This window comes from Melopsittacus undulatus, chromosome 1 (assembly GCF_012275295.1).
Source record: "Melopsittacus undulatus isolate bMelUnd1 chromosome 1, bMelUnd1.mat.Z, whole genome shotgun sequence".
NCBI classification, from domain to species: domain Eukaryota; kingdom Metazoa; phylum Chordata; class Aves; order Psittaciformes; family Psittaculidae; genus Melopsittacus; species Melopsittacus undulatus.
Genome location: NC_047527.1, coordinates 83,005,170 through 83,032,829, shown reverse-complemented (window position 1 = coordinate 83,032,829; position 27,660 = coordinate 83,005,170). Strand labels below are relative to the sequence as shown.

The 27,660-nt window shown below is 36.9% G+C and overlaps 1 protein-coding gene across 1 annotated transcript in view; it reads left to right on the top strand.

Moving 5' to 3' along the window:
* DROSHA (drosha ribonuclease III) overlaps positions 1 to 27,421 on the top strand; it is a 68,275-nt gene extending 40,854 nt beyond the window's left edge. The window contains exons 18-32 of the mRNA XM_031049664.2: positions 1,733 to 1,871; positions 2,541 to 2,601; positions 4,489 to 4,548; positions 6,456 to 6,555; positions 9,265 to 9,367; positions 11,173 to 11,243; positions 12,326 to 12,370; positions 14,889 to 15,046; positions 15,909 to 16,014; positions 19,668 to 19,809; positions 20,767 to 20,849; positions 20,989 to 21,092; positions 23,068 to 23,160; positions 23,979 to 24,025; positions 26,974 to 27,421. Coding sequence (XP_030905524.1) covers positions 1,733 to 1,871; positions 2,541 to 2,601; positions 4,489 to 4,548; positions 6,456 to 6,555; positions 9,265 to 9,367; positions 11,173 to 11,243; positions 12,326 to 12,370; positions 14,889 to 15,046; positions 15,909 to 16,014; positions 19,668 to 19,809; positions 20,767 to 20,849; positions 20,989 to 21,092; positions 23,068 to 23,160; positions 23,979 to 24,025; positions 26,974 to 27,104 — 1,443 coding nt within the window. The 3' untranslated portion in view covers positions 27,105 to 27,421. The remainder of the gene's footprint in view (positions 1 to 1,732; positions 1,872 to 2,540; positions 2,602 to 4,488; positions 4,549 to 6,455; positions 6,556 to 9,264; positions 9,368 to 11,172; positions 11,244 to 12,325; positions 12,371 to 14,888; positions 15,047 to 15,908; positions 16,015 to 19,667; positions 19,810 to 20,766; positions 20,850 to 20,988; positions 21,093 to 23,067; positions 23,161 to 23,978; positions 24,026 to 26,973) is intronic.
* The last annotated feature ends 239 nt before the right edge of the window (positions 27,422 to 27,660 follow it).

Here is a 27,660-nt window from a genome sequence, read left to right as displayed (position 1 = left end):
TCGGCCTACTGCAAGTTACATTAAACATTGAGCATCTAGTGGATTTGGTTGTCTGCAGGCTGCCATAGTTTTAATATTAAAGATAAAAATGCAATGATGAAAATCTTCAAAATGTTGAGACCAAACATGCAAACCAAAAAGCAAATGGCAATTGAAAATGGAAGAAACCATAAAATCAAGTATGCCAGCATTAGTAATTTTAGTATTTACTTATAACAAAAGTACTTTTTAGTCCTTGATCCCTATGCAAATTTATTTAAAACCTATAAACATGTTCCAGAAGAGAATGAGCTTTTTAAAATGTATATAGCATGAGTCACCTATTTAAGCATATTGCTTTAAGCATAAGATTGATAATTTTGCATTGATTTTTACCTGTTTCATCAGGACATACACGTTCTAAAGTACAGACTGGGCAACAAAGATAACACTAATTTAGCTATTCAGGGAAATGTGTCATCCACTTCAGATGAAGCAAAAGTTGAAATTGTGCATATATGACAAACTTATTAGTATTAGCAAGGAATTAAAAAGGACTTGGAGAAAGTTCTTATTGTTGATTAGGTGTAATTTTACTCTCTAACAAAGTTAAAATAAGGTTCCCTGAGTATTGTGTTTGGAAAGCCATAGACAATGTTTGAATGAACTACTGGAATGTCTTTGCTCACAACCCACATCACTAGTCCTTCACTTGTTTCAAAAGTAACTTTCTGCAGCTTGAATGTGCGGGTGTATTTCTCAATTACACATTTATAGAAGCATGTTATTTTTAGGTGTGCATGTGTGAAAGAGAAAATAAATGAGTTTGCAGAATGGAGTCGTAAAAGCTAGCTGTAGTTCTATATACTGCTATATAGTCCTATATACTGCTGCCATTTTTGTAGTGGTAAAGCCAGCAGCAGAGTTAGCTTTGATAATGCTAGATGGTACAAATGGAAACAGATGGAAGAATGATACAAATGGGAACAGATTGCCCAGAGGAGTTGTGAATGTCCCATCCCTGGAAGTGTTCAAGGCCAGGTTGGATGGGACTTTGAGCAACTTGGTCTAGTGGAAGGTGTCCCTGTCCATGGCAGGGGGCTGGAACTAAATGAGTTTTAAAGGTCCCTTCCAACCTAAACCGGTTCTATGATTCTACAAAACAGGTCAGTCCTGCCATTGCTGTTCAGTTCCAGTTGAAGAGTGGCCATATACAGTCATGAAAGTTCTTCCGTAAATAACCATGTTAGACATACTTTGCTGTTTGCTTGTTTGAAGTGGGAAAGTTTTATAGATATTTAAGAAGCCTAAATCAAAAATATGAATGGTTGAGAAGTTCTTGTTCATAGTTTTAATATGAATATATATCCTTCAGTGTTAGAGTGAATATATGTTTAAATAAGCAAATGTATTAAAATCAGGTCAGCAAAGCTGGTAAGCAAAACTCTTAGGGCAAATTGACAGTTCATGCTTTTTCTCTTCTAAACTAATTTTTCTTTAAAGAAGAAAACTTGTTGAAAGTTAATTAGTTAAACTGATGATTTGGCATAAATATTGCTTCTTTCTGACATCTGAAATAGTATATACTATGTTTAAATTACTGGAACCAAGCTACTGATTGACAACATCATTTTGTAGCCTTCCTTCAAGCTAAAAAATAACAATTATTAGCTACCTGTCTGAGATTGTTTTTTCCCTTTGATTTGCAAAAATATACTTAAGACTTCTTTTTTCTGTTTGTGCTTCGTTACAGCTTGCCATGACTCATCCAAGCCATCACTTAAACTTTGGAATGAATCCAGATCATGCCAGAAATTCTTTATCTAACTGTGGGATTCGACAGCCAAAGTATGGAGATAGAAAAGTTCACCACATGCACATGAGGAAAAAAGGTATATTGTTATACTACCACCATTTTTCTCTCACCCTCACTTAATTAGTAAGAAAATCTTTATTTATTTGGCCATTGTGTTTCTGAGAGATCCCCTCAGTGAAATATTTCTGTGGTTATACACAGACACCAGTGAGACCCTTCTAAAGAAAAAAAAGTATTTTGCAAATGAATCAGCAACTAAAGAGCTGAGAAAAAGCAAGGATAATAAATGGGAGGATGTATTTTCTTTGATTTTTGGCAAATATTGTTTCCTTAATTTGCTTGGCATGGCGATCAAACTTGAGGATATTTTGTAAAAATGTCATATTAATGTGGTCTAACTGCTGCAGAATATTCCCCTTAATTCCCAGAATATATTCCTTAAAAGCATACTCAGCTGTAATGAAGTGGGTTTTTTTTGTTGTTTATGTAATGATTGAAATGACTTTTTATGCAAAAATGGTGTTTTTATCTGGCTCTCTGAATGCACATACAATAGTATTGTAATGGGACTACGATCAGTTAGGCAGAGATCGTCTGTAAGGATTATATTTGATGTAAACCCTGTAAATAACAGGATGATCCATGTGCAGCAGTTACAAAGTAACATTTTGAGTAATTATCTTCTAAGCCTATTCAAATTGACTTAGTAGTTGTTTATTTAATAGTGTATTGTTTATATTCCTAGGGATAAACACCCTGATAAATATTATGTCCCGTTTGGGACAGGATGATCCAGCTCCTTCCAGGTAATGAAAATAATGTTTGCAAGTAGGGAAGCTGTTGCAGAGAGAGATGTTTAGTAAAAGTAACCAACTTACTGTCAGAAATAGCTTTTGTAAATAGTTGAAATGAAAAGTCATTTTGAATTGACTTTATATTATGAAGATATGCTGAACCTCCATTAACAGTGACATAATAAATGTTTAGTCATGCCTGCAGAAAGCTTGTGAGGAAGGATTTCACAGATAATTCTATCATTTTTATTTATGCTTGAAATGAGGAGGACTTTTTAAAAGGCTACCTTAGCTTTCTGCAGAATAAAAAATAAGAATATTTTGTTATTGTTATCATTGCTATAAATTGGATTCTCCATCATGTTTCCTCAAAGTAGTACCTTCCTGTTATGGCATCTTGTTAACATGAGTGTGATACTGAATGTGAGCTTCACTGATTTACTAGTCCAATTTAAAGACATGTGCAAAACCCATTAATGATGTAATGTAATAATCCTTAAATGACCACTAAGAATTCTGTGTGAATATATAATGTTTAAGATGTGGTTTATAGCCACAGGCACCATATTTACCCAAAGCAAATAAACAAAGCTCATAGGACTAATGCACGAAGCAGTTGTATGTGAAATCTCCTAAATGAAATGGAGGGCAGAGTGTATTTCATTTAACTAGTGTTGTAACCACGCCTTTTAAGATTGATCATTTTGGAGGAAGCTTGGGAATGGGAGAAGTTCAATTCTGAATAAATTATTATTGCAGTGTTCCCCAAATGCTGTTTCAGCTAGACCATCCCCTTCTCTTCAAGAGTCGGCTTCAAGCTTATTCCAGTCCTCTTAAGATAACATGACATAATGCTAAATTGCATTAATTCTCACAAAATAACACGAAAATATGAAATCCCACTTCTGAGATCTGTGTAGGAGCTCACACTTTATTGTTTTGCACAGCAGAGGTATTTGAATTCTTTCAGCCCATAACAAAGGCCTGCTATTTCAGAAATTAGATTTACTGTATAATTGTTGGGGGAGTGCAAATTACAATAAAAGCTGTCAAATACTTGAGAAGGATCTTCTGAATTAAAAAAAAAATCTTGTGGCAATAGCCTTGATTCTTTTACAATCATGTGAAGTCAAAATGTTGCTACTTAAATGCTTTGATGTGTAGAGCAGAAATTTGCATATATTTGAAGACAAACTCGCGTTCTTTTTCAGCTGCTGTGTCCTGTTAGTCCTTTGTTAGATAAGCAGACTGCTTGGAGGAAATGAAACTTTATGCAAAACAGGGAAATCAGGAGCAGTGATAGAAGAGAAGGAAAACACAGGAAATACATTATTCTATTAGCTTAATGGCATCTTCAAATGCATCTTCTTGTACAGCCTTTTTTTCTTTGGATCTCAAAGGAAGTTGCAGAAAATAGAGTATTTAAAGGTGCTATGATGAAAAATGAAAGTACTTACTCCCTTATAGCTTTGCCATACCAATGAATCAGTTGCAGAGTCTTCACGCTCTGCAGGTGTTGATACTAATTGCATACACTACTCTATTTGCATGTACAAGGCTGAAGCCAGGCTGTTTCAATCACCTGATGCCCTCTGATGGACAAAAGAAACCTGACCTCAGTGCCAATCAGCATTACTGTTTCCTTTCTCCGTTTGTTAAGCTTTGACAACAGCTCCAAAAGAAACATACGAAAATTTCAAAGGTGGTGGTGTCAGTCCTGAGTTTCAAGATTTATGTAGTGGATGTTCTGTTTTGGACAGGAGAGGGTGGGGGAGGCTGCAAGAATGTCTGTCATGCCTGAGCAGCAATTAGCTCTGGTTTGGTGTCTTTTAATTGTATTGTGTAAATAACTAGAATGCATTACTTAGCTGATAGTAAAATTTAAAATGTCTTTTTCAGGATTAACCACAATGAGCGTTTAGAATTTCTGGGAGATGCTGTGGTGGAGTTCTTAACAAGGTAAATAGGGAATTCTTTAACAGTTTTCACCTTTGTACGGTATTGTCATGCCATTGAGCTTATTAAGCTTTGCAGTGTCTGCTTTATGACTGTGTATGTTTGCAATCCTGCCTGATGGTTGGAGCTGCACACAGCTCTCTTCAAAATTACTTCAGTGCTGAAGATACAAGGAAGATTACAAAAGGAAAAACTAGAGCTTGTTTCATGGAATGCAATTTTAAGTTGATTGGAGTTAGAGATTATTCGGCTACAGACGAATTAACTTTGTACCTTTTATTTATTTTTTTTTTAAAGGAAAGATATTTTCCTGGCATGCCGTTTTGTTTCCATGGGTTCTTTTTTCCCTAGTTGCAAGTAAAAAGCATTTAATGGTAATGTTGAATGTGTTGGAGTTCTTATATTTCCAGTTGTTAGGGCTGTAGTCTATATGTAGGTTTTAATGTCTATATGTAAAGAAAATAGTCAAACACAAATATAATTTATTTAAAAGTAATAACAAAAAGCTATAATTCATCAAAAATTGCTCCAGTTTTGGTCTGGTTTGAGTATTCTGAAATTGATGAAAAATACAGGGATATTATCAGTTACCTCCATGGGCCTCTTTTACCTGAATACTAGAGGCAGGCAGTTTACACAAAAAAAAATATTCTAATCCATTTTGAGGGGCTTTGTTCTACTGTTTTTAGTAGGGGAGTAGTCTTGTTTATGATAAAGCTTCTCTTAAAGCAAGTTTGTTACATGAATTGCCCTTATATCTCAATTCTCTGCTAGCCTCTGCTAGCCTCTACTAGCCATTAACTACTCATTATTAAAAGTCTATGAAGGTCTCTGATGCCCTTAAAACCCATGGCCTTTTCTTTCATACAACAGTACAGGCTGATAAGATAGAAGATTTGCTGATTAAAATGTCTTGCATTTTTCATTGTTCATCAACCATCAGTTGACATTCCAAGCTAACTTTTGTATCAATTCAGAAAAAACCTTGAGCTATATTTCTGTTCAAGAGAGCATGTAAGCACCTAAGTCTTCAGGTCTCTGCTTTTGTGAATGGTGATATTTGAATGGATTGCCTCTTAAGTTTTATATCAGTTTTTGTCCTTAAATAATCCTGCATTTATCTGCACTTTTCTTCCTGTGTACTGGGTTAATAAAGTATTTTAATGATTAGTGCTACCTACTTGTGGGATGTTGAAAATCCTCTCTGTGTTAACTTCTCTTTGACATGGATTAGATAGTAATGTGTGAAGATACTCAGAATCATTTATCTGTTCCTCAGATCTTATTTGGATCACTGAATTACTTTTCTTGTTTTGTTTCTGTTTTATGAAATATCTTAACTGCATGATGGCAAATATCATTAAAGGCAGTAAAAAGCCTGTGATTTTTACTCCTGCCTCTCCCTCTTCCCCCTCACCCCCATGGTATTAATGAATTCACACATTTGATAAATACTGGAGGTTGAGTTTTGTTGGCTTCATCCAGACTGAATCAGCAGTATCATCTTAAAGCATTGTGTGTCTGCAACACGGAGTTTCTCAAGGCTTATTGTTCCCTTTTGCTTTATTCTCCAGCATCCTGTAGGTGTCAACCTTGCTGAACCCACTGCTGCTGCTATGTAGACACCTTCAAATGAGGGAACTGAATTGTTTCAGGCATTTGGAGAATATGTGCTGCCCAGTAGAGAAACAGCACTCTTCCTCCCCCTGTTGCCAGTGCTATTCGGTCAAATATTCTTGAGCATTGTTTTAATGTTTGTTCATTTACCTCATTAGAAGCTGAGTTGCCCCCTTGGGAAGGGACCTGTGTTACCAGCTAGGATCGGAGACAAAGGCATTGTTCTCTAGAAGCACACATGATGCGTATTTAACCAAATGCTAACAGCACCTGATCTGATATTTGTTTTGCAGTGTCCATTTGTACTACCTGTTTCCCACTCTGGAGGAAGGAGGATTAGCAACATACCGCACTGCCATCGTACAGAACCAACACCTGGCCATGTTGGCTAAGGTACAGTTTTATACGTCTCTGTATTTGACACCCAGAGGTAGGATACTGTGGATCCTAGCACTAGAGATATACCTGCTTTGAACATCAGTATCCTTACCATGTTTTGTATACAAGATTTGGGATACAGCAACTCTTTTCAGTTTGAAAGTAGATTCTAAAGATCAAGTAGGACCTAGTGTTTTCTTCAAAGGCAGAAGGATAAGTTTTTAGGGTGCTTATATTGAAGGTGTGTGTATATGTACATTCATATTGCACAGGTAATGAAGCTGATAGTAGAAATTTAGTGAAGAAAAAGAAACAAGCTGGTTGTTCTATAAAAGGACTTCCTGCTAGAAAACATAGGGAAAACATGGCAGCAGGTGGTAGAGAAAGTAGGGAAATAATATTTTGCCTGCTTCCTAAGCACAGTAATTTTCAGAATCACTGTGGACTATGAAAGAGAAATATGTTAGGCTTTTGGTGAAAACTGTATTATCTCATGGGGAAAATTGAGATGCCTCAGAATTTTATTTCATTTAATTCTGTGAATGACGGAACTTTTTTCATTTCTACATGATAGAGGAGGGTGTGAATATGATGTAGAAAGTTTATTAAGTCTCTGTTTGTAGATAATCTGGTATTCCCATATTCATACTTGGTTTTGTTGAAGTGCTTTTAAAGAAAACAATCTAGCACTTACAGATGTCATGTATTAAGCTGTGCATGCATGCATACATGTCCACTGCTGATAGTTTTCAAGTGCTCTTTTAATCTTCTCTGTTCATGTTCACTCAGTAATTTAAATAAGCATATCCAATCTTGAGCTTTTGTGAAGAAAATGTATGATTTCTAACATGTCATCTTTTTGCTTAGTTCTCAGGAGAGGCACAGTGTAAGGGAGCGAACACAATAATTTTCTTCCAAAGCTTTCCTTAATGATTTAGATAAGCATGAATTGATTGAAATTTTCAGATTGGGGTTTTGTTCTAAAATATGGTATTGAACCACCTGACATTTGTATTCATGCTACTATTGAAAAACCTGCATCCAAAAAGCTCACATTCTCTTAAAGCCTGTTCACAGCCTTTATCACTGTACATGGACAATTCTTGAATATTTTGGAAATCTTTTTAAATTGTATTTATTTATATTAGATGCAACTGTAAATATTAGATATCTACATATTCCTGATTTCTCAACTTGCCCTTTTTTCCTCTTGTATATCTTACACAATGTTCCTGGTTTCATTCCCTTTAATTATTACCTGCAGTATCATGTTGCATTTAGTTTACTTAATATAGTCCTCAGCTCCTCAATTTCTCTTGTGTGTGGAATGCTATTTTAATTGAGGGTCGAATGATAAATTTCTGTAGCTTCTAAAGGGCAACAATGCAGAAATTTTAAAAGTAATCTGAAACATGTTGTGATAGAAAAATGAGAAGCAAAACACATGAGGAAAAAAAAGCTAAATGTAAGCTCTCAAAATAGAAATAAGCCACTGGAGGTGGGAGAGACAAACCAACTCCCAAACAACACTTTTTAGCCTGAGCAGATGACAATAATCTGTGAGAAGTTTAAATCTGATATAAACCAGCTAATGTTCCATTTTTATGTTGACTCTAACGAGTGCCCCCCACTCTATATAGAGTGCAATGGAACAAGTAAGAGCTAATGTCCTGTGTTCTGGATCAGTGAATAGGCTCTCATTCACTGAAAATGGAAGACTCCTTTTTATCATTTGCAGCGTGTCTGAACCATGCACCTCAAAAAGCTTAGTCTTCCTTTTCGCCTCTTCAATATACTCCAGGAGGATACAGTTGAAAGTTAATGAGAAAATTGTCAGTAGGAACTTATACCCAGTTGGGAAGAACCTACTCTCATACAAACTTTGCAAGATGGAGAAATCTCTTCTTTAAAAATCTCAATAATGATTTTATGTTACGAAGATGACTATGTAAAGAGAATCTAGTAGCTTTTGCCTGCATTTCCCTAGCAGAATTATCATATAATATGTAGGATATCTGACTCACTACCTGAAATTCTGACTGGCAGGAACAACTATGGTATAGGCAACAGATGAGTGTTAATGGTGCACATTTGGAAACAATAAGGAAGCTAGGTGGCACTGTGGATTAAAATATCAAGTCTTCTGCTTGTAGGGCCTAGAGGCCATTGTTACTGCCACCTGTTGACACTCCTAAAGGAAAAACCAGATGTTCAGTGGATTGTGTCTACCAGAGTTCTTGTTCCTCACTATTCTGCTTTATCTTATTCTTGTAGGCAACATCTTTTTCCTCAGTGTTAACTCCCCTCCCTTTGAATGTCCCTTTGGTATTTCTGAAAGGAAATCACATGAGGGCAAACTACCAGCAAGAAACAAAACACATTGTACCATCCCATTGGTATAAGCCTATTTTTCTGTGACACCCTCAGCCTCCATCTTGAACTCATTCATAAGTCTCCCTAGTAATATTTTTTGATCTAGCTTCCCTTGAGAATTTGGTTTGATAATTCCTAGCATTCCCATGCTATCAGACTCTTGTTGCTTGCCTCTGATAGATATGAAGTCTTCTAATTTTTAGCCTATGTGTAAATTGAAACTATGGAGAAAAGCTTCAACGTTCCCCCAAACCCAGTTGCTCCATAATAGTGTCATGAACTCTGGTGGCTAGAACTGCTCCTCTTGTACTTCTAAAACCATGGTTTAAACTCTTCCCACATATTCTGCAGAAGCTGGAGCTAGATCGATTTATGCTTTATGCTCATGGGCCAGACCTTTGCAGGGAATCAGATCTCCGTCATGCTATGGCCAACTGCTTTGAAGCCCTAATAGGTAAGTCATGTGTATTTGTGTGTGCAGAGTTGTTTTAATATCTTTACATTCCATGTTGGCTGTGATGGAGGAGACATGGGTCTGTCTTGAGTAGTGATAGTAAGGGTAGGTGGCAGTAAAGCTTCCTAAATCTTCTTTGTCTCTTTCATGCACATATACTGAGTGTGCAACATAAGTGTGAAGTATTACAAAGGAAATCTCATCTTCCGTACCCTGCCTCCCATGCGCTGAAGATGCACCCATTTCATAGGGTTGTGGTGCAACACTGTTGTCCACCATCGCAGAACTACACCTCTCATGAGCCACCACCCTGCTGCCCACAGTTATCTGAGGGGGAGTAGTTCAGTCACTGTGAAAAACCATGGCAAAAAAAAGGGCAGGTTCACTGCTTCCAACAGGACTTGCACAGAACTCCAAAATGCAGAGTTGCATTTCAGCCCTGCATTTTAAACTGCAGCTTGCTTTCTGAATGCACCAGGCATTCCCAGCCAAATCACCAACCTGCTTCCAGTCTGCGCTGCTAACCTCCTGTGAATTAAATGTAACATTTGCCGAGTGAATACTTTTTGGTCTTTGCATTTTCCTTACAAATAAAAAGTCAGACAGTATGCCACAGCTGGTGCAATAGAGCTACTGAAACTCTAGCTGAGGGTGAAGGGGAATTGTGTCATATTTGCCGTTGGACATTAAGATGCTGATTAGTGACTGGCTGTGCTAGTTGATAAATTTATATTGGAGGAGAAATCAGGAGTGCCTGACTACAGTTACCAAATAAGGCAGCAGTATGATAGAAATCTGATCCATTGTATCCACACAAGCTCTATTTAAAATAGCATATATTTATAAAACTTTACTTCTTTGAATCCACAAAGCAATCTAAATCTTGCTGATTTGGCTTCATATTCGTGCAGATGTACAGTACAAAATATTAACTATGGCAGTGGTTTATTCCTCACCCAGGTCTTTACATACTACACAAGCTCCTAAAGCATTTTGTCTCACTTTGAAAAACAGATGATAGTTGGCTTACATGTCAGCAGTTCTATGCATTCTGCCTTGGGCCAAATTGCATTTCATCTTATCAAGAAATAAGAGTTTTCTTTTTAACTCTGTTTTTGCTTTCCATGAGTGCTTTGATCTTTAATTTAAAATAAACAGAAAAGGAACACTAGATATGTATCTGTGGCTTTGTTCATATACTTGAGCTTGTCTAGGATGTAATGATGAGAGCTATTTGGCCACCACTGAGATTTCCTAGAAGAGCAGGCTTGCTGTGTAACCTCCTATACAAAGTTGTTCACAAAATTAATTGCGCTAAATTGAGTTAAATAAGGTTTTGTCAGACCCATAGCTTAAATCTGGGAGCATGTTAAAGGACTATAAATGTACACATGGGATCTGGAGCTCCTACTTGAGAACATTTGTAAAAGTCTGGTGCTTCTTCCCTGAGATGAAGAAAACAACTAGAAGTATAGGCAGGTTGTCTTGGGCCTGTTAAAATTCTGTGCTCTCATTATATGTCTCTGGCAAGATAGAAACCCCAAAACTTCTCTCCTTCAGAGAGCTCCAAAGAGAGCAACTGACCTACTGAGGAATTAAAAGAGAAGGGGAGAGGGGAATGAGGATGGGGAGGGAGAGTTACAGCAAGGCAGACCATGTTCCTTCTGTATGTATGTACTATGGAAAGTATGCTTTTAAAAACTGAATGTATTGAAGAAAGCAGAGAACTTTGACTTTCTCGCACTTAGTGATTTTCTAAGTATTAATGCCTTATTGACCTTTGAGATATTGATCCCCTCATGCAGGAGCTGTTTATCTAGAGGGGAGCCTAGAAGAAGCAAAACAATTATTTGGACGTTTACTCTTCAATGACAAGGTATTTATGTATATATATGATTTTTTTTTTCATTTAAACAATAGCTGAAGACATGCTTTCTTGTCTTTTGTTTTACTTAAGTATCACAAATGAACAGGTATGCATAAACCTTTTGTACTTAGTTCCTGGAAACTGAGTGTAGCATAGCATGCTTGGGACAGCAAGCTGCACTGGCTCAGGCAAAAAAAAAAATTAGTATTTCTTCAGGTGTATTGTTTGTTGGTTGGCTTAGGTAGGAATAGACGGGTGGCATGGGAAACCTGCAGACTTCCTTTCAATATGCTGATCTGAACAACAGAGATGGGTGCTGTGTATCCAGGAGGCATGCTTTGGGAAGGGATGCACATGTACAGCAACTGTTCTTGTTTTGTCATTTAAATCGTCCCACCACTAAAAGTTTTAAACATATATTTGAAAAAAAATACAGGGAATTTCATCCAGTGTTTACTCACTTGTGTAATTAAAGTCTGATCCATTCTTGCATACTGTGTCTTAGAGAGCTGTTGGAATTTAACCTAAGAGAAGTAACCAGTACATACTGCTGGGACAATACACATGGCAGTGGTGATGGGATGAATTATATAGTATTTTCCTCTTGAAAGTCTAAGTCTGTGAAATGACAAAGCTTATTAGAGATAAAAACATTTTGAAGCCTATTGTAACTCAATGCTTATTTGCTGCTCAGTGCCTGTAGTGAAAAAGCCCATAAGAAATAGAAGAAATTAAATGGGTATTTTCTTCTCTAGTCCTTGCCTTTGGTGAAGTCAAACTTGCTACTGAAGAGTACTTGGAAATAAAGTTAGTCCTGAGGCTTAAACAAATCTTTTTCTTCCTTTAACCACTTTTTATTTGGTTCAAGGTTTTTTCCACCTCTTTGACACAAGCTAATTGGGAAAACTACAGGCAGTTTGAACAGCAAATACACGATTTTAAAAATTAGTTTGCCAGCACTATTGAATTTGCACTAAGCAGAGTCAGCATCTGAAATAGTTCAGTATTTCAAGTAATGACATTTTATTTAGTACTGTGGAATTTGTTAAATGACTCCCTTGAGCATTGAAGGCATTTCTCTATGTTTGCAGGACCTGCGGGATGTATGGCTTAATTATCCACTACATCCACTCCAAGTAAGTGTATCCCTTTTTGTAACAAATTTTATAGCTCAGTTTCATTTTCTGGGATGCTTTCCCATAGGTTTCCATTGTAATGACATCTCAGAAATTTTGCTACAAAGAAGCCAAAGAATATCTATATTTGCCTTTGTGTTTTGTTTTTTTTTTCTGGGGGGAGAAAGGGGTGGTGGTGTTATAAGTAATGAGTGTCTGCCTCTCTGAGGATTAATCACTCCCCTTGACTTGTGTTTGATATATAACTGTGTTTACACAACAAATCTAGTGAGAGGTAATGTTTTGGTGTCTTTTTGTTCATCTTCTTGAAGTTGTGGGAAAATGGGTGCAAAATCAGTCTACATACATATTTTTTTAACCTGAAATTAAGACTGAAATCTTAGTAGTAGGAAGGCAAGTTAGTTGAATGGAATAAGAGCGTGATTCTGATTTTTATTTTTTGTGTGTGTGCACAATGATAACATGGCTGTTTTGGTCATTCCAGTAGCTTTATTACCAAGTGAACACTGAAATTATGAAAGTATCTGAAGGCTGATTTATCCTCCATGTATTGAAGGATACAAATTTACAAGACTAGAAGTTGGGAGAATGGTTTTCCAGTCCTTTTTCCCTGACTGAATTCTGGGATAAACCCAGAGTAAATCATGGAGGCCCTCTGCACTGTAGCTTCTTGTTTTCACAGCAGACATGGTAGTATTTTCCTGGTGTGCAGGGGTGCTGCAAGAATAGCTGTATTCAAATTGTCATCCAGTCAGTAAGGTTTTCAGGGTCATACAAACATCTGAGAGGTTTCTTTTGTGCAACCAAACCTCTGATGTTTTGTGCAGTCAGTTTGACTCCTTTGAAACTTTTTTATGAGCACACCCTTTCAGCAGAAGGGCACTTTGAGGCCTCCATCTGAAATGACGTATATATTTGTACGAATTTTGTAATGGGTACATAGACCAAGTCTTTAGCCACAAATCAGTGTGCATGAAGTGTTTTTATGACGAACTCTCTTAGGTGTAAAGAAAAAAGAGTCTTAATGGGAAGATAAACTTACGAGATTCTAGCACTAGCTATCCTGCATGTAAAGACAAGTCCTACCTCACAAATGAATAGGAGATTTTAGAGGAGACAAAAACATATGTAATGTTGCAGATGATACTGTGTGCTGGGTTCCTAACTGGCTGTGGGAAAGGCACTCACAAAAAGCTTTTAAAAATGTGGTGATGTTTTTAAAAAAAACAGAATAATTAAAAAGAAGCAACCCTAGCTAATACTGTCAGTGCTTACAAGATTTAAAGGAATGGCTGAAACATAAGAAATAGAGGAGTCAAATGACGCATCTTATAAGGAATGGAGGTCACTGGCAGATTTCCCTAGGGAGCTCTGCTGAAGTGCAGGCTGTTCGCATCAACAGCCTGGGAAGGAGGATGAACAGTGAGGTGGCAGTCTGTTGACAATACCAAATTATTCAGGCTAGCAGGGACAGTAGCAGGCTGAAGAATTGCAGTCTGATTGTGAGAATGCAGGAGTGCCTAACTATGGAGCAAAAAAGCATATGAAGTTCTGTATAGGTAAACATAAATGACTACATAAGGCAGCAAAAAAGCAGTCTTGGCTCCACATGCAACTGAACTCCAAACTGACCATTATCACCCAGGAGTGGGATTTTGATGCTGAACTCAGGACACCAGGGTATGTAGTTCTGTGAAAACATCAGCTGAAAGCTCAGTGGCTTTTAAGGAAAAAGACAAATTGTATGTAATCAATTAATAGAAAAGGGGCAGGCAACAAACCAAAATAGATCTTAATGCCACTTTAAAAAGCTGTGGCTATTCTTATTTTTCCTTTAGGCATCCTCATCTGTATGATTGCTCCTATAATGAATTGCTATAAAAGAGAGGTGCCCAGAGTGACTGGAGGAAATGCTTAAGCCATTTTCCAGAGCCAGAAAGCCATTTAAGTGTCACCACATCAAGGACATCAGAAAAGAAACTGATAAGATACTGACCCAAAGTGACAATTTTAATTTTCTTGTGTTATTGTGCCCTTTTGAATTTCATATACTAAGTATTTATTCTTGATTTTTTGATACTAAAAGGAAGTCTGAGAAATAGGTTTGAGGTTTTGTTTCATCTTGACATGCTGTCAGTCTGCCAGCCTATTCTTGAAATTTTTGAATCTCTTGCTCAGTTGCAAGCAATGTGATATTAGAAAACTCAGGTATATCCGATTGTACATGTTTTGGCGAAGTAAGGAGTAGTTCTTGCTATCCAGATAGAGAGACAAGACCATATAAGCAATATGTTATAAATGTCTCTAATGTTAAAAAACACGTATCAGAGCAAACGCCTTCTTTGAGTACTAATTATCCAAGACAAAAAGCCAAAGGAAGCTCAGTTTTCTTAGTTAATCTGTCCACAGAATGATGTGTTCACTGTATTCTTTGCCCTTGGCTTACAGAAGACTTGCTCTTTGAAAAGTTCTGAAACAGTGTCAGTTTGTAATTATTTGCACTTCATTTTATTTACAGCTGCAGGAGTCTAACACTGACAGGCAACTCATTGAGACCTCTCCAGTTCTTCAAAAGCTGACAGAGTTTGAGGACGCAATTGGAGTCATCTTTACTCATGTTCGGCTACTAGCACGCGCATTCACTCTGAGGACAGTAGGCTTTAACCATCTGACTTTGTGAGTTTGCAGCGAGAGTCCTCATGTAGCTCTTGTAGCATGTTGGTCATTATGTTAATATCCCAAATAGCTTTATTTGTAGACAAACTGTAGATGATATATTTCTTCTTTAGAAGAGAATAGAGCAGCTATGGCTCAGTAAAGCCATATCCAGCTCAATATCCCATCTCTGACAGTAGTCAGTAGTGGATACCTTGGGAAAGACTACAGAAAATGTTAGAGAGCCATCCTGTTGTTTCTTCTGAGCTTCCTGCATCACTGATATTTGCACATCACTCCTGAGACAGTAGCAAATCATACTTGGAGGTACATTTGGATAGAGGAAATAAGTAAAATCTTGCCCTTGGTCAAAGTGCAGCCCTTGTGTTCTGTGGTGTGTAGAGCTGCCAGGCCCCATTTTAGAGCAAACGGTAGAGCCATGGTAACAGTGGTTACCCAGTCCAGGATCTCCCATGAGTTTAAATCCTGATCCTGTTATTTCTCATTAATTGACAGATTTTTTTCTCTTTTGAAGTTGCTGCATTCATTAGTTCACTTTCTTCTAAGCTGCAGGTAGAGACCATATCTCATTACAAACTTGATGTCAGCTGCTCTTCTCCTTCATTTAATCCCAGATCTGTGATCTAATAATTGTGTTTATATGTAGCTCCCCTGATTTGCTTTCTCCCTGAAAGTTGGTGTTACAGCAGTAGGGAACTGTTTTCATCTCACCTGGTTAACACTGTAAAATTGTCTTAAATGCATTTGGAAATGAGCAATGCACACTTTCACATCACTATTTTAATTTGTGTGTGCATGCTGGTTTTGTTTCTTCCTTCCTGAGTGCTTATTGATTTTGCTGCATTGATGTCTCATTTTTCAGAGGCCACAACCAGAGGATGGAATTCCTGGGTGACTCCATAATGCAGTTGGTAGCCACAGAATATTTATTCATACATTTCCCTGATCATCATGAAGGGCACTTAACGGTGAGACTGCCATCAATCATGCTTTCCAGAAGACCATGAGTGGGATGGAGATTGAAATGATGGGAATAGCCAGTGAATTATTCTGGATTTGATTAACAAAAGAAGCCTCAGCAACCGCTGTTCTTAATAAGGTTTTGCTAATTTTAAGTCATGAGCCCTGCAATGAATAGGAAACAGTGATTTATGAGCCCACTGCAATAACTTTAGTTCTGTCTGTGAAATGGATTAATAATTTTCAGGATGTCAGTGATAAAACTGGGAGAGAAGACGAGTTCTTGTTTAAAGATGGGTGTCTTAAACTGCTTATTTAAAATAGGCACATGACATGACATTTTTTTATTCGTGACTTCTAGTCTGTTGGACCTGCAACCAGGCAGGGTTATGTTTCCTGATTAAGAAGTTTTTACGATCTATTTTAGTCTTTTTTTCCTGTTGTCTTCAATCTTGAGCTCATTTGGTAGCTTTTGAATTTAATTTTACTGTTGATTACTGTAGCCTTTCTGCCTCTTGTATCTAGACTCTGAAAAAAAAACCAGTTTAGGGCTCTTTCAGCATTTCACAGTACTTCAAATGCAGGGTGGTATTATATGTAGGTTTTTTCCTGATTGATTCATTTAGTACTCCAGCTAGACAGCTGTGGCTTTGTGTTAGAAATTTTCTTAGCCTTACAAAATTTTCCTCAGTTATCAAGTCTTGACTAGAATAAAAGAAACAATACAGGTTTCAGGAATGTGAGTCGTCTCCTAGTTAAAATTAGGAAGTGACGCTGTAGGTTTCTTAGCTATTTGGAATGTTTTTCTCAGATCAATAAAGAGATGGTGATGCTAAGTGTGTAGTAGGCAATGTGTTTTCAAGAATATGCTTCTTGGGTTGTTTGGGGTAAATAAAGCTGTTTACAAGAAAAAGGTACATGCTCTGACTAAAAGTAATTTTAATTTTTCTTCACCCGTTCTTAAGTTTAATTTACCTTTGTATGGATTCTTCTACACCGTTCAGGAGATGGAATAGATAAAGTCTGAACTTTTGAAGTAAAAGTTAAAAGGGGAAGAACCTTGTCATATTCTTCACAGAAACAAAAGCCTAAGGCAGAAATCCAAGACTAGTGGAGTTTTTTACTTTATAGGGGACTTTCAGGAATGTAGGCATCAATGTGGTTATAATAAGGTAATCTTTCAAGAACTATTAGGCAGGAAGGACATGAAGTGTTGCTATTAATGGGTGTAAATACTCAGAACAATGATAAGATAATCTCCATTTTGCTTAATTTAATGATTAGAGCATGTAAGAACGAGTTGCACAGTCCACAGTTCATAGGGGAAACTACAAAGCTAGAGTGGAATGAATACAGAAAACACGTAAAGATACTAAGAAGTAGGCAACACTTAGGAAAAAGAATTCAGCTCTGGGGATGTGCATGCAGTGAAAAAGAAAATTGTCATTGAATGTTTTTAAATGAAAAGAGACTTGTGATAAAGGAGACCAATGATGTGGGATCTAAAGAGAAACAGTAAACACTGAGCTCTTTTTTTCCTGTCATCTGGGAATGTAGTTACCTTTGAAGTAGTAACAGAGCATCCCCTGAATGGTGTCAGTAGTACTGAGGGCAATTTTGGCTAAGGATAGGAAGATTCAACTAGCAATGCGGTGGTTTACCAGTGTGCTGTGATTACATGTTGGAAAATGACTGTAAACTAAGTATATTTTTTTGCAAAGGAAAGGAGAACATAGCCTTGTCTTCTACACATTTTGAGAAAGTCAAGTGATCTACTAAAAAGAGGATGAAATTTTGTTAGCTGTTGGAAGATAAAACATCTCCAGTACTGGCTTATGCTACAGTCATGAGTAGTAGTAAGTTGCGTGATGATGGAAGGATATTTAAAAAGAAAATTAAATTGCTTTGTAATTAATTTTAAGCTCCAGTTGAGCATCCATCACGTTACAGCATCTGCAGTGATACAGGCTGTATGTTGTCAGAATTGGGAATAGCTCTAAAAAAGTTGCTGAAAAGGCACATATACTGTGTCTTTGATGTATCAGTAACAGGAACTGAGATTCCTGCAGTAGAGAACACACTTGTAGGGGAGTCAAATTCTAATACAGAGCAAGTTTATAACCACAGTACTAGAAGTATAACTGGTTTGGTGGGTTTTTTAATTTCCATCTTTAGTTCACAATGTAGTGTATATGTTGATCTTTGTTTTATGATACTACTAATCATGATTAGGGGTCCCATCAGAATGAGTACTCTGCAAACAACACCTCAGAAGAGATCCTTCTGTTATAGGAAACAGATTTTTGTCATGTTACTGCACTTCTGTCTTTTAGGTTGCATATCTAATTAGGAATTTGTTGGGGAAAGTATTGTTGTTTTATCTTAAGGACATACAAGGGTAGAGTTTGGAAAGGAACAAGTAGAATATAAGTTTGAGCAGGACAGGTAATAATCCTATCTGCAGTCTGTCTAGTTTGTGAAGATCAAGTTGTGACTATGGGCTTCATACATCATTGCCAAACAAATTATGAACATATTGTTCTTTATTTATCTGTTGTCAGAGATGAAGTATCAAGTGCAGCAAATAAATCTTGATTTTTCATAAGCTCAGTTGACATGCTGGAGCCAGGTAGCATATAACTTCTATCTAATAAGCTGAGCAAATGTGATATGGAAGACAGAGGAAAAATGTGCATGCAGCTTCTCAACTCTAGATTACACATAAACGGTGGGAAGGAGGGACATTCTTTCCCTTTCACCCCCACCTCCTGTAATATCTGTGACTTCTTAAATTGATGTTATTTTATTTAAAGCAAAAGGAACAGGAAAAAATCTCACTTTAGCCAGTGGTTCAGAAAATTGTACAGAACTGTAAAATTCAAATATATTCCTTTAAACTAAGGGATTTTATCTTTGGTAGAGCTCCATGTTTATGTAAGTAATCTGCCTAGAGCCAGGGTTAAGCATTTTGGGGAGCTCCACTGGACAACCAGGTGTCCTGGATCTCTTCATACATTGAAAATATTAGAGCCAAGTCTTTGTCAGGGATGCAATAGCTCAGGTAGAGCAAAAAGTACATACAGGCTGCCCAGCCATGCGTTTTCTTTTCTGGCCAAAAATGAGTGGAGTGGCTTCCTCACCTGCTTATTCGGAAACGCTAGACTGTCATGCTTTAATGCACATTTGTTTTAATTGCTGCCTATGTATTTCTTATTTGGTGGCTACTAGGGACTGCTCTACTGACTCCAGAAGATTATATGGCTATACTTTCTGTGAAAAAATATATGTAACTGTGTGTTACTTAAACTAGAAAAATGCAGATTAGCTGAAAAAGTACAAGACTGACTAAGCTATGGTATATGATTATGAAGAAGCTCACAAACAAGCATTTTAAATGCCAAGACACATCTACGGAAGTGATATGTCCGTAAAATAAATGACATTTGGTGAGAAGAATTGAAACAGAAGGAAAAATCAGCAGTAGAAAGAAGTGTGTTTGTGTATTTATGTAAATTACTTGAGGTGGGCTGAAACAAAATGTCAATAAGCTGAGAGATGAGAGTGTACAAGGATAAAAGTAACTTTTCTCCCTGCCTCTCCAAACCTTTCATAGTTTGGTATTGCTAATTGTTACATTGAGTGGAACCTTTTTCTGTTGCAGCTGTTGAGAAGTTCGTTAGTGAACAATAGGACACAGGCCAAGGTGGCTGAAGAGCTGGGTATGCAAGAATTTGCCATCACTAATGACAAGACAAAAAGACCTGTAGCTCTTCGAACTAAGACTTTGGCTGATCTCTTGGAATGTGAGTTAATTTGGTTGTAACAGCCAACTTACGCAATTTGTGCAATTTCTTCTTCCTCAGGGTTTAAGAAAGCCATTAGAAATCCCCCAAATCACTATTAAAAATGTACATCCAGGTTTACAATTGAATTATACCTATACCTCCGAAAGCTAGATTTTTTCAATGCTAGCCTATGTTTTTGAAGTCTGTATGAAAGCATGAAGGAAGCATAGTTGCAGATACAAAGTTACAGGCTTAGAAATTGAGGGGTCATCATGACCAAGTCGAAAGTATGTCAGAAAGATAAAGTTTGTAATCTGAGCTACTTTGAAGCAGTTTCAATGTTTCATTAATATGTTCTTGTTACTGTTGGAAGATAAAGTAGTTCCTTCAACAGGTGAAAATTTCTGGGGTTCATTTGACTGCCTTTTAGGAATATTCAAAATGGTCATTCCACAAGAGGGAAGGCTATATGAAAATTAATTTATTTTTAGTCCATTTATGGAAGTTTGTGCTAATTTATCTCCAGAGAAAGTGGAAACAGTGATAAATATTCTGCAAAGAGTTATTCTGTATCTTGTAGATTTTGTGAGTCTTTCAGACCCTTTGGCTTTTGCCAGTCCTCTAAGCAAATGGGAATAGCACATGAATCAGACTGATTTATAACTTACTTTTTTTATGGTATCTATTAGTGATCTATTTGTAAGTACCCATCATCTCCTGGTTAAAATGTGAGATTAGGAGCTGACTGTTTTTTCTAGCTCTTTAAATGAGTGGGTTTTGATAAGTCACTCAATCTCTTGGTCAACTTTATTTTTTCCTGTATATGCAGGATAATAATACCCTCATCAGATTACTGCTGCAAAATGTAATTGAATATGGCTTTAGAGTACTCAGAAATACTTGTTTCTAAATATGTATTAACATACACTTTGAATGAGTGACAGCACATTTTCTTTTGCTTGTTTGTTTCCCCAGCCTTTATTGCTGCCCTGTACATTGATAAAGATTTGGAATATGTTCACACTTTCATGAATGTATGCTTTTTTCCACGGCTAAAGGTAAGATTAGTCAGGTTCCTACCTTCCTGCCACTGTGTTTTAATACATTCATACATTCGGGAATCTTACCAATTTATTGTATTTTAGACTCTTACAACAATCTCTCAATCATACAAGCATCTTTGTAAACTTCTTACAGGAGTTTATTTTAAATCAAGATTGGAATGATCCTAAATCTCAGCTTCAGCAGTGCTGCTTAACTCTCAGGACAGAAGGAAAAGAGCCAGACATTCCTCTTTACAAGTAAGAACTATCATCTTAAGATCTAATTATCAGTCTGTCCTGTATATGGAGGAAGATGTGATCTGACATCCATTTTTACCATAGTTTAATTTTGCTGTAGTTTTACAAGCCCTCCAGACTATCTTTGTCTGAAGATGAAAATGTTGAACCAGTGTTTTGCAAGCTTTAGGTGTTTTAAGCTATCATGTGGAAGAATTAGCAAGCATTTTGTCTTGTAAGGGAAAATAAATTTTTTATGTCTATGTGGAGTATTTAATTTGCATCATTCTACATTTATTCTCGTTTTATTATCAATGAAGTGAATGGAACAGTGGCTGTTTGGGTGTGAAGTCAAGACATTTCCAGTCTATTTTCAGTAATAGTATAAAGTTTCTCTACGTTCTACATTATTATGCAGACATACTAAATGCATTGTATTACACATCTTGATTAAAGACTACTTTTGTAATTCAGTCAGGCACTGGAGGGCAACACAAGTTTTGGACATTTTTGCTGCGGAGTTCAGCCCACATGTGTCTTCCTGTTTAGTCACAGAAGAACTCAGGGCACTGAACCTCTTAACTTGTACACCTCAGTTAGATACCTGAAGCTGAATGGGAAGGATCTTCCTTCTCTCAATTGTAAAACAGCATAATAGTTGCTTCAAAGAGGCAGTAATAAACTTAAAATTATATCTATATCCATTCAATTAAGATGGGAATTGGTGCAATATTAGCCCCCAGAAGAAGAGATAAAGACTATGAAAGCTCAGGGCTTATCCTGTTTGTATTGTTACATCAAAAATGTATGAAGAATGAAAGCCGTTAAGTGCATTTGTCACATTTACTGAAGTAAAGTTTTCAATTAAATGTAGCAGTTCAGTTTTAGTGACAAACAGTGCACTTCAGAAATATGGTTGCATTGACACTGCAGCTGATGTTCTGCAAATCTGACTCCTCAGTGTCTTGTATGAGGGCTCACAGCTTTGTCTTGAGTGAAGGAGATGAATACAATAAAACCAATGCCTGATTCTTGTAAAGACTACTGAGTATCAAGTACCAAATGTTTGTTTTGTTTTGCTGTGATGATAGATTGATTTTTATAGTACAGCTTAGAGCTAGTGATATACTTGTTAAATTTGTTTACTTGGGTTATCTGTTTCATTGCAGTCAGTACTATTGCTTTTAAATTTGGGTGGGTTTAATCTGCTCTTGTCACAGCACATGGAGACAGAGCACTATAGTTAGATACTTCAAAAATTGATGTGAGATTGGTGCTCCTTCTGAAAAGAAGCAAGGAAGTGGACACACCTCAAGCTGAGGGGGGGGAGGGAAGGAGGGGGAGATTTGGGAGAGCGGGAAGAAACAGCAAAAGCAGCAATTCATTGCATGTCTAGGGAATTACCTTCTTTTGCCCCTTTAGGTGGTTGTTGATGCATGTCATAGACTTTATCTCAAATGGAAAGTTTGTTTTGTGACATACTGTAACTTTTCAGAGCTGTTGGAAAATTTATTTTTACTGTGATCATTCAGTATATAGGAAGTTATCATGTCCAATATAAAATCCTTTTAAAACCTTGGTAACTGTTCAACTCTCAAGGACTAAAATTTTTTGTGCACCCAGTAGTCCTGTTGGTGTGAGTAGTTGCAGTTGCACAGCTATGCACAATTTATATAACCTTTTTACAAGTGTTTTCACAGTGTTTAAGGTTAAAGTTTTAATTTTCATATGGTGCTCCTGAGTGAACCTGGAGAAATAAATGTATGCAGTATGATTGAGGTGTGTTTTATGTAAATTTCTCTATATTACTGCTCACTGCACTGGTAATCTCTGGGTTAATGTGATTTATACAGGAAGCCGTCAACCCTTGCCCTATGCTTTGCACTAATTCCACTATAAGTATTGACCAGACTGAAAGCTTGGTGATGTATGTGCCACAAGCAGATTCTGGTTTTTGATACTTCCTGCTTGAATAAATCATATCTTCTTATTTCAGGACTTTGCAGACAGTGGGACCGTCTCATGCTAGGACATACACAGTAGCTGTTTACTTCAAAGGAGAAAGAATAGGATGTGGTAAAGGCCCAAGGTATAGTGAAAAACTAATCATCTGATTTTAAGTTTCGAGTATGGCAGTGTCCAAACTGACTAGCCATGGAGATAGACAAGTGTGTGGTTAGCCTTAGAAAATGAAAGCTATAGAGCCTTTTTCGTGATATGCTGAATTTCTGTCTCAGAAATACCTGAAGGGTTTAATATCTGTATAGTTTGGGGTCTTAAGCTTTTTTTTTTTTTTTGTGAACTTGCCTACAAGGTGGCTAGCAGTGCTGTTTTGTGGCTGGCAGACTAGAAACTGCACAACAACTTCCAGGAAATAACGACTTTATCATTGGCTTTGCTACTGAATTAGAGTCTAACTTAACATGGCAAGTCAAGGATGCAAGGCTCTCAGCGTTTTTTTTTCTGATGCTGTTATAGTTGGCATTTTAGAATGTTTTCTAAAGTTGCAGAGACTTCAACCATGAACCAGAAAGCCCTCATCTTACTTTCTGCTATCAAATCTGATGATTATAAAAATATCATTGGTTTTATAGCATTTGCACCTCTGTGATTTTATTCCCTTCTTTTCCTCTCAAGAAAAAGCAAATGCTTCAGTGAAGAATGGACTAGAATATTCTGTTACTGATCTAAGTTTAAAAATATTCTACAGGAGCTGTAGTGCTATTGCTTACATATTTATGGAAAGGCTGATATATCATACACTCTGGGAATTACTAACTACTTGTTGGTTATCTAAAGAGTTTTATTACAAAAAATAAAAGTAGCTAGTGTTTCGCTTTCTCAGAAACTTTAGTTTATACTGTACAATGCAGATCTTATAACATGGTTTTGTTTTGGTTTTCACAGTATTCAGCAAGCAGAAATGGGAGCTGCAATGGACGCACTTGAAAAATGTAAGATATTTGGGCAACAAAGAAAATAACGTAAAATTAACGTCCTTGGTCTTTAGGGAGATGGGGTGCAGGTTTTGTGAGGGGATAATATTTGAACAGAACATATATGCTGAATGCTTCTAAGCAGCAGGTTTTCCTTTTAGTACTTTCAAGACAGTTTTGTAACAGGTGAAGTTAATACGATACCATAGGCATTTTTTAATGGGAGTTGATCAACTACAGAGGTTGCAATTTAGAGGGAAACCTGTGCAGTGAAATCTTATTGAGATTTTCCATTATTAAATATGCAGTGGGATGACTGCTTAGTCTCTGGTGAGGTTATCTAGTCCTCTGATTTAGTGGAGGAGGAAAAATTACATTTCAGTTACCAGTTTAGAAAATAAAACTTGATCTCAGATTATACAGTAGACTAGGTTAAATCTAACAGGCAGATCTGCAAACATTATAAGTCAATATTTATCTGTTAGGAAGTTTATGTCAGCTAAGATCCAGTGAACTGTGTGTGCACCTCTCAAAATTAAGCACAGAATAGATAGCCAGCATGGGAGCAGTCCTTCATTGCAGTGGAGTCTCAGGTATGGAAGGAATGAGTGTATGCAAGCTTCTTATACGAAGTAACTTTGGTTAGGTAAGTTAAAGTGTCAGGTGTGGATGTACTGTAAGCAAATAGATTGCAAGCATTTCTGTGCAGCAGAAACAATCTGTTCAGAAGAACATTGAGAGAGGTATGCTTTTTACATTTGATTCAAGAAAAAGACATACAGTTCCTCAGATGCCAAAGTTTTTTTAAGCTATTATCTCTGCATCTGGAAATCCCAGGGCTTAGAAGTTTCAGAAGACAATGAATACGTGTAATTCCTAATTTTTTTTATATCTATCTGCTAGGTGTATATTTCCTGCCACCAGTAAATTTGACAAGTAGAAAAATGTAACTTCCCTTCTCCAGTGAATATATGTAAAATGTTACTGAACTTTTCTTTGAGTGTTTTTTCTTGTGACAGCATCGTCACTCAGAGCTGTGAGCTCCTATCAGTCCAAGGATATCATAGCTCTTTTCTGACATACATATTTGTTTGGACACCACAGGCCTCTATAGTTCTTTGCTCCAACCACCCTCAAAACAGAGCCAACTTTCAAGTTAGGTCATGTTTCTCAGTGCCTTACCAATCAAGGTTTGAACTTTGAGGATGAAGGCTTAGTAGCCCCTGTGTGCACCTGTTCTATTATGTATATGTTTGTGGATTTTTTTGGTTTTGTTTGGTTTTGACTTTGTTGTTAGTTTTTTAATGAATATATAGTTAATTACAAGTAAAAGTAATTTTCATGTACTTGTTTATATTTATGATAACCATGATGACTTTATTACATAAATGTCCTTCTCAACATCTTTAACGCCTTATAAACAAACAGACTGCTACTAAGCTGAGTTCTTCAGAGTTCTTAAGGATTCATGTTACAGACACAGTGCTGAAAAGCAGATTTTCATTTTATGGTGCACATGAGCAACAAGATATCTCAGAACTACATTAAACAAAGCTCTAGTGTTTTTAAAAAACAAGAGCAATTTAAAAACTATTTTCTTTTGTTTAGATTGCTTTCTGGTTTAAATAAATATACCCATCTGTGACTGAGTTGTAAATAACTGATGAATAAACCTTTTATTCCTGTAGTATATAATGAAAAGTACAAATTTCATCAGCCAATAACACAAAGCAGTCATTCCGCTCTACCATGAACTGCTGCAGAATATAGGGCTTCTGCACAGTGTTGTCTAGCTGAACAAATCTGTGCTCTCTGGGACCCAGAAAGAGGAGAATGCTTGGTGCCAAGGGACTCCTTGAGGAGCCTCAGCCGAATTCTCTCTCAGTAGCCAACTAGAGAAAGAGTCATCCTTTGCTGAGGCATCTTACAATTTTTTTTTATGGCTTTAAAGGTCAGTCTAGTAACATTTTGCATTCATCTCAGACACAGATAGGTAGCCAGCGCTGATCCCAGAGCTCTGTGTGATCACAGCAGGATTTACCACCATCTGCAGGCTGCCATGTACTCCACCACCTCTTTGTTTTCTGGAGGGTGCAGGTCTCTGCAGCACAGACACACAGATGAATGTCAGCACCCTGGTCATGCAGAAAACATTGTACTCTTGTCAGCTGTGCACTAAATTGAGAGCAATCCTGATCAATTATGTAAGCTGGTTTTACAGCTTCAGTTCTAACTAATGTATAGATATACCAGCCAGTGAAAAAATGACTGAAATCAGAAACATCTGTCCCCCTAGCTATCTTTCCATCACTAGAGCCTCATCCAGTCTGTTTTATACAGTCCTTCTCTCATCCATGTTCTTAGACTACTCTTAAGGCTGTATTTTGGTACATAGCCAAGCATTAGCTTTCTCAGGAACAGATTTTACTTCAATCCTTTTTGCTACACTATTACTTTCCCATTAGGACCCCTGCCATAGCATGGGACATCTAGTGGATTCTGTGTGATCTAAAACAATAATAATGGAAACATCTGTACAATGCTTGGAACCAGGGGCTTTTTTGGAGTGAGAACAAGACAAAACCCCTGACAGCATTGACAGTAGTCTCACATTCATTTTTCAGTATTGACCACCTGTTGCTAAGGGAACAGAATGTAAAATCCAGGTAATACCTGGGCATGTTGCTATACCAGGATTTTATATTTTATTTTTGTGAGTGTATTAGATATGGCAGTGCTTTGTAGCAGGGGAAACAGATGTGGAAATAGTAAAGAAACCAAACTCGTATGACACGCAGCCCTGGTTTCCTGTGGATTTTTAGAAATAAATGAGTAAAAATTATAATAACGTTATTCACCAATATTCCTACTCTTATCAAAGTTAAAAAAAAAAAGAAAAAGAAAAACCTGAGGATTTCTGTGTTATCAGTTTGTTTATTAATGTAAAATATTTCTTCTTGTGTCAGATAACTTTCCTCAGATGGCCCATCAGAAACGGTTCATTGAACGGAAGTACAGACAAGAGTTGAAAGAAATGAGGTGGGAAAAGGAGCTTCAAGAGAGAGAGCCAGAGGAGACTGAAGAAGCAAGAAAATAGAAGGAGGGCACAGAAGCAGTGGCATATTTACTTACTTAATAACTCTGTGGCCTATGGAGACCCAACCTAGTTTCTTGCAGATGATGAATGAAGAGTGCCTGTTGATATCAAACAGAAAATCATAATCTGTACTTTAAAAAAATGTGTGTATATATAGTATTTCTTTAGTTTTAAGTGCAAAATTTGTTTGGCTTTTTGATAAGATATGGTTTAAAATCCCTTCAATTTTTAAGAGAAGTTGTGGGATTATTTTTATTATTTTTACTGTCTTGTATGACGTAATAAAGTATTAATTTTAAAAGCCTGTAGGAGAAAAACCTGATTAACTACTGTCTTCTATGTCCAGATACTGTTTTCCAGTGACCAGCAAAGTTAATGCATAAACTCAGCTGTGAAGGAGGAAAGTGTTACAAGAAACTAATTCATCAGAGCACTTAAGCCTGTACCTACCTTAAGTTTTGCAGCTAAATGTACTTCTCGACTCTGCTAAACCAGAGCCATAAACTTCTGGCCCTTTATAGAAACTGGTACAGTAATTTAAGCAAAGGAGCTACTT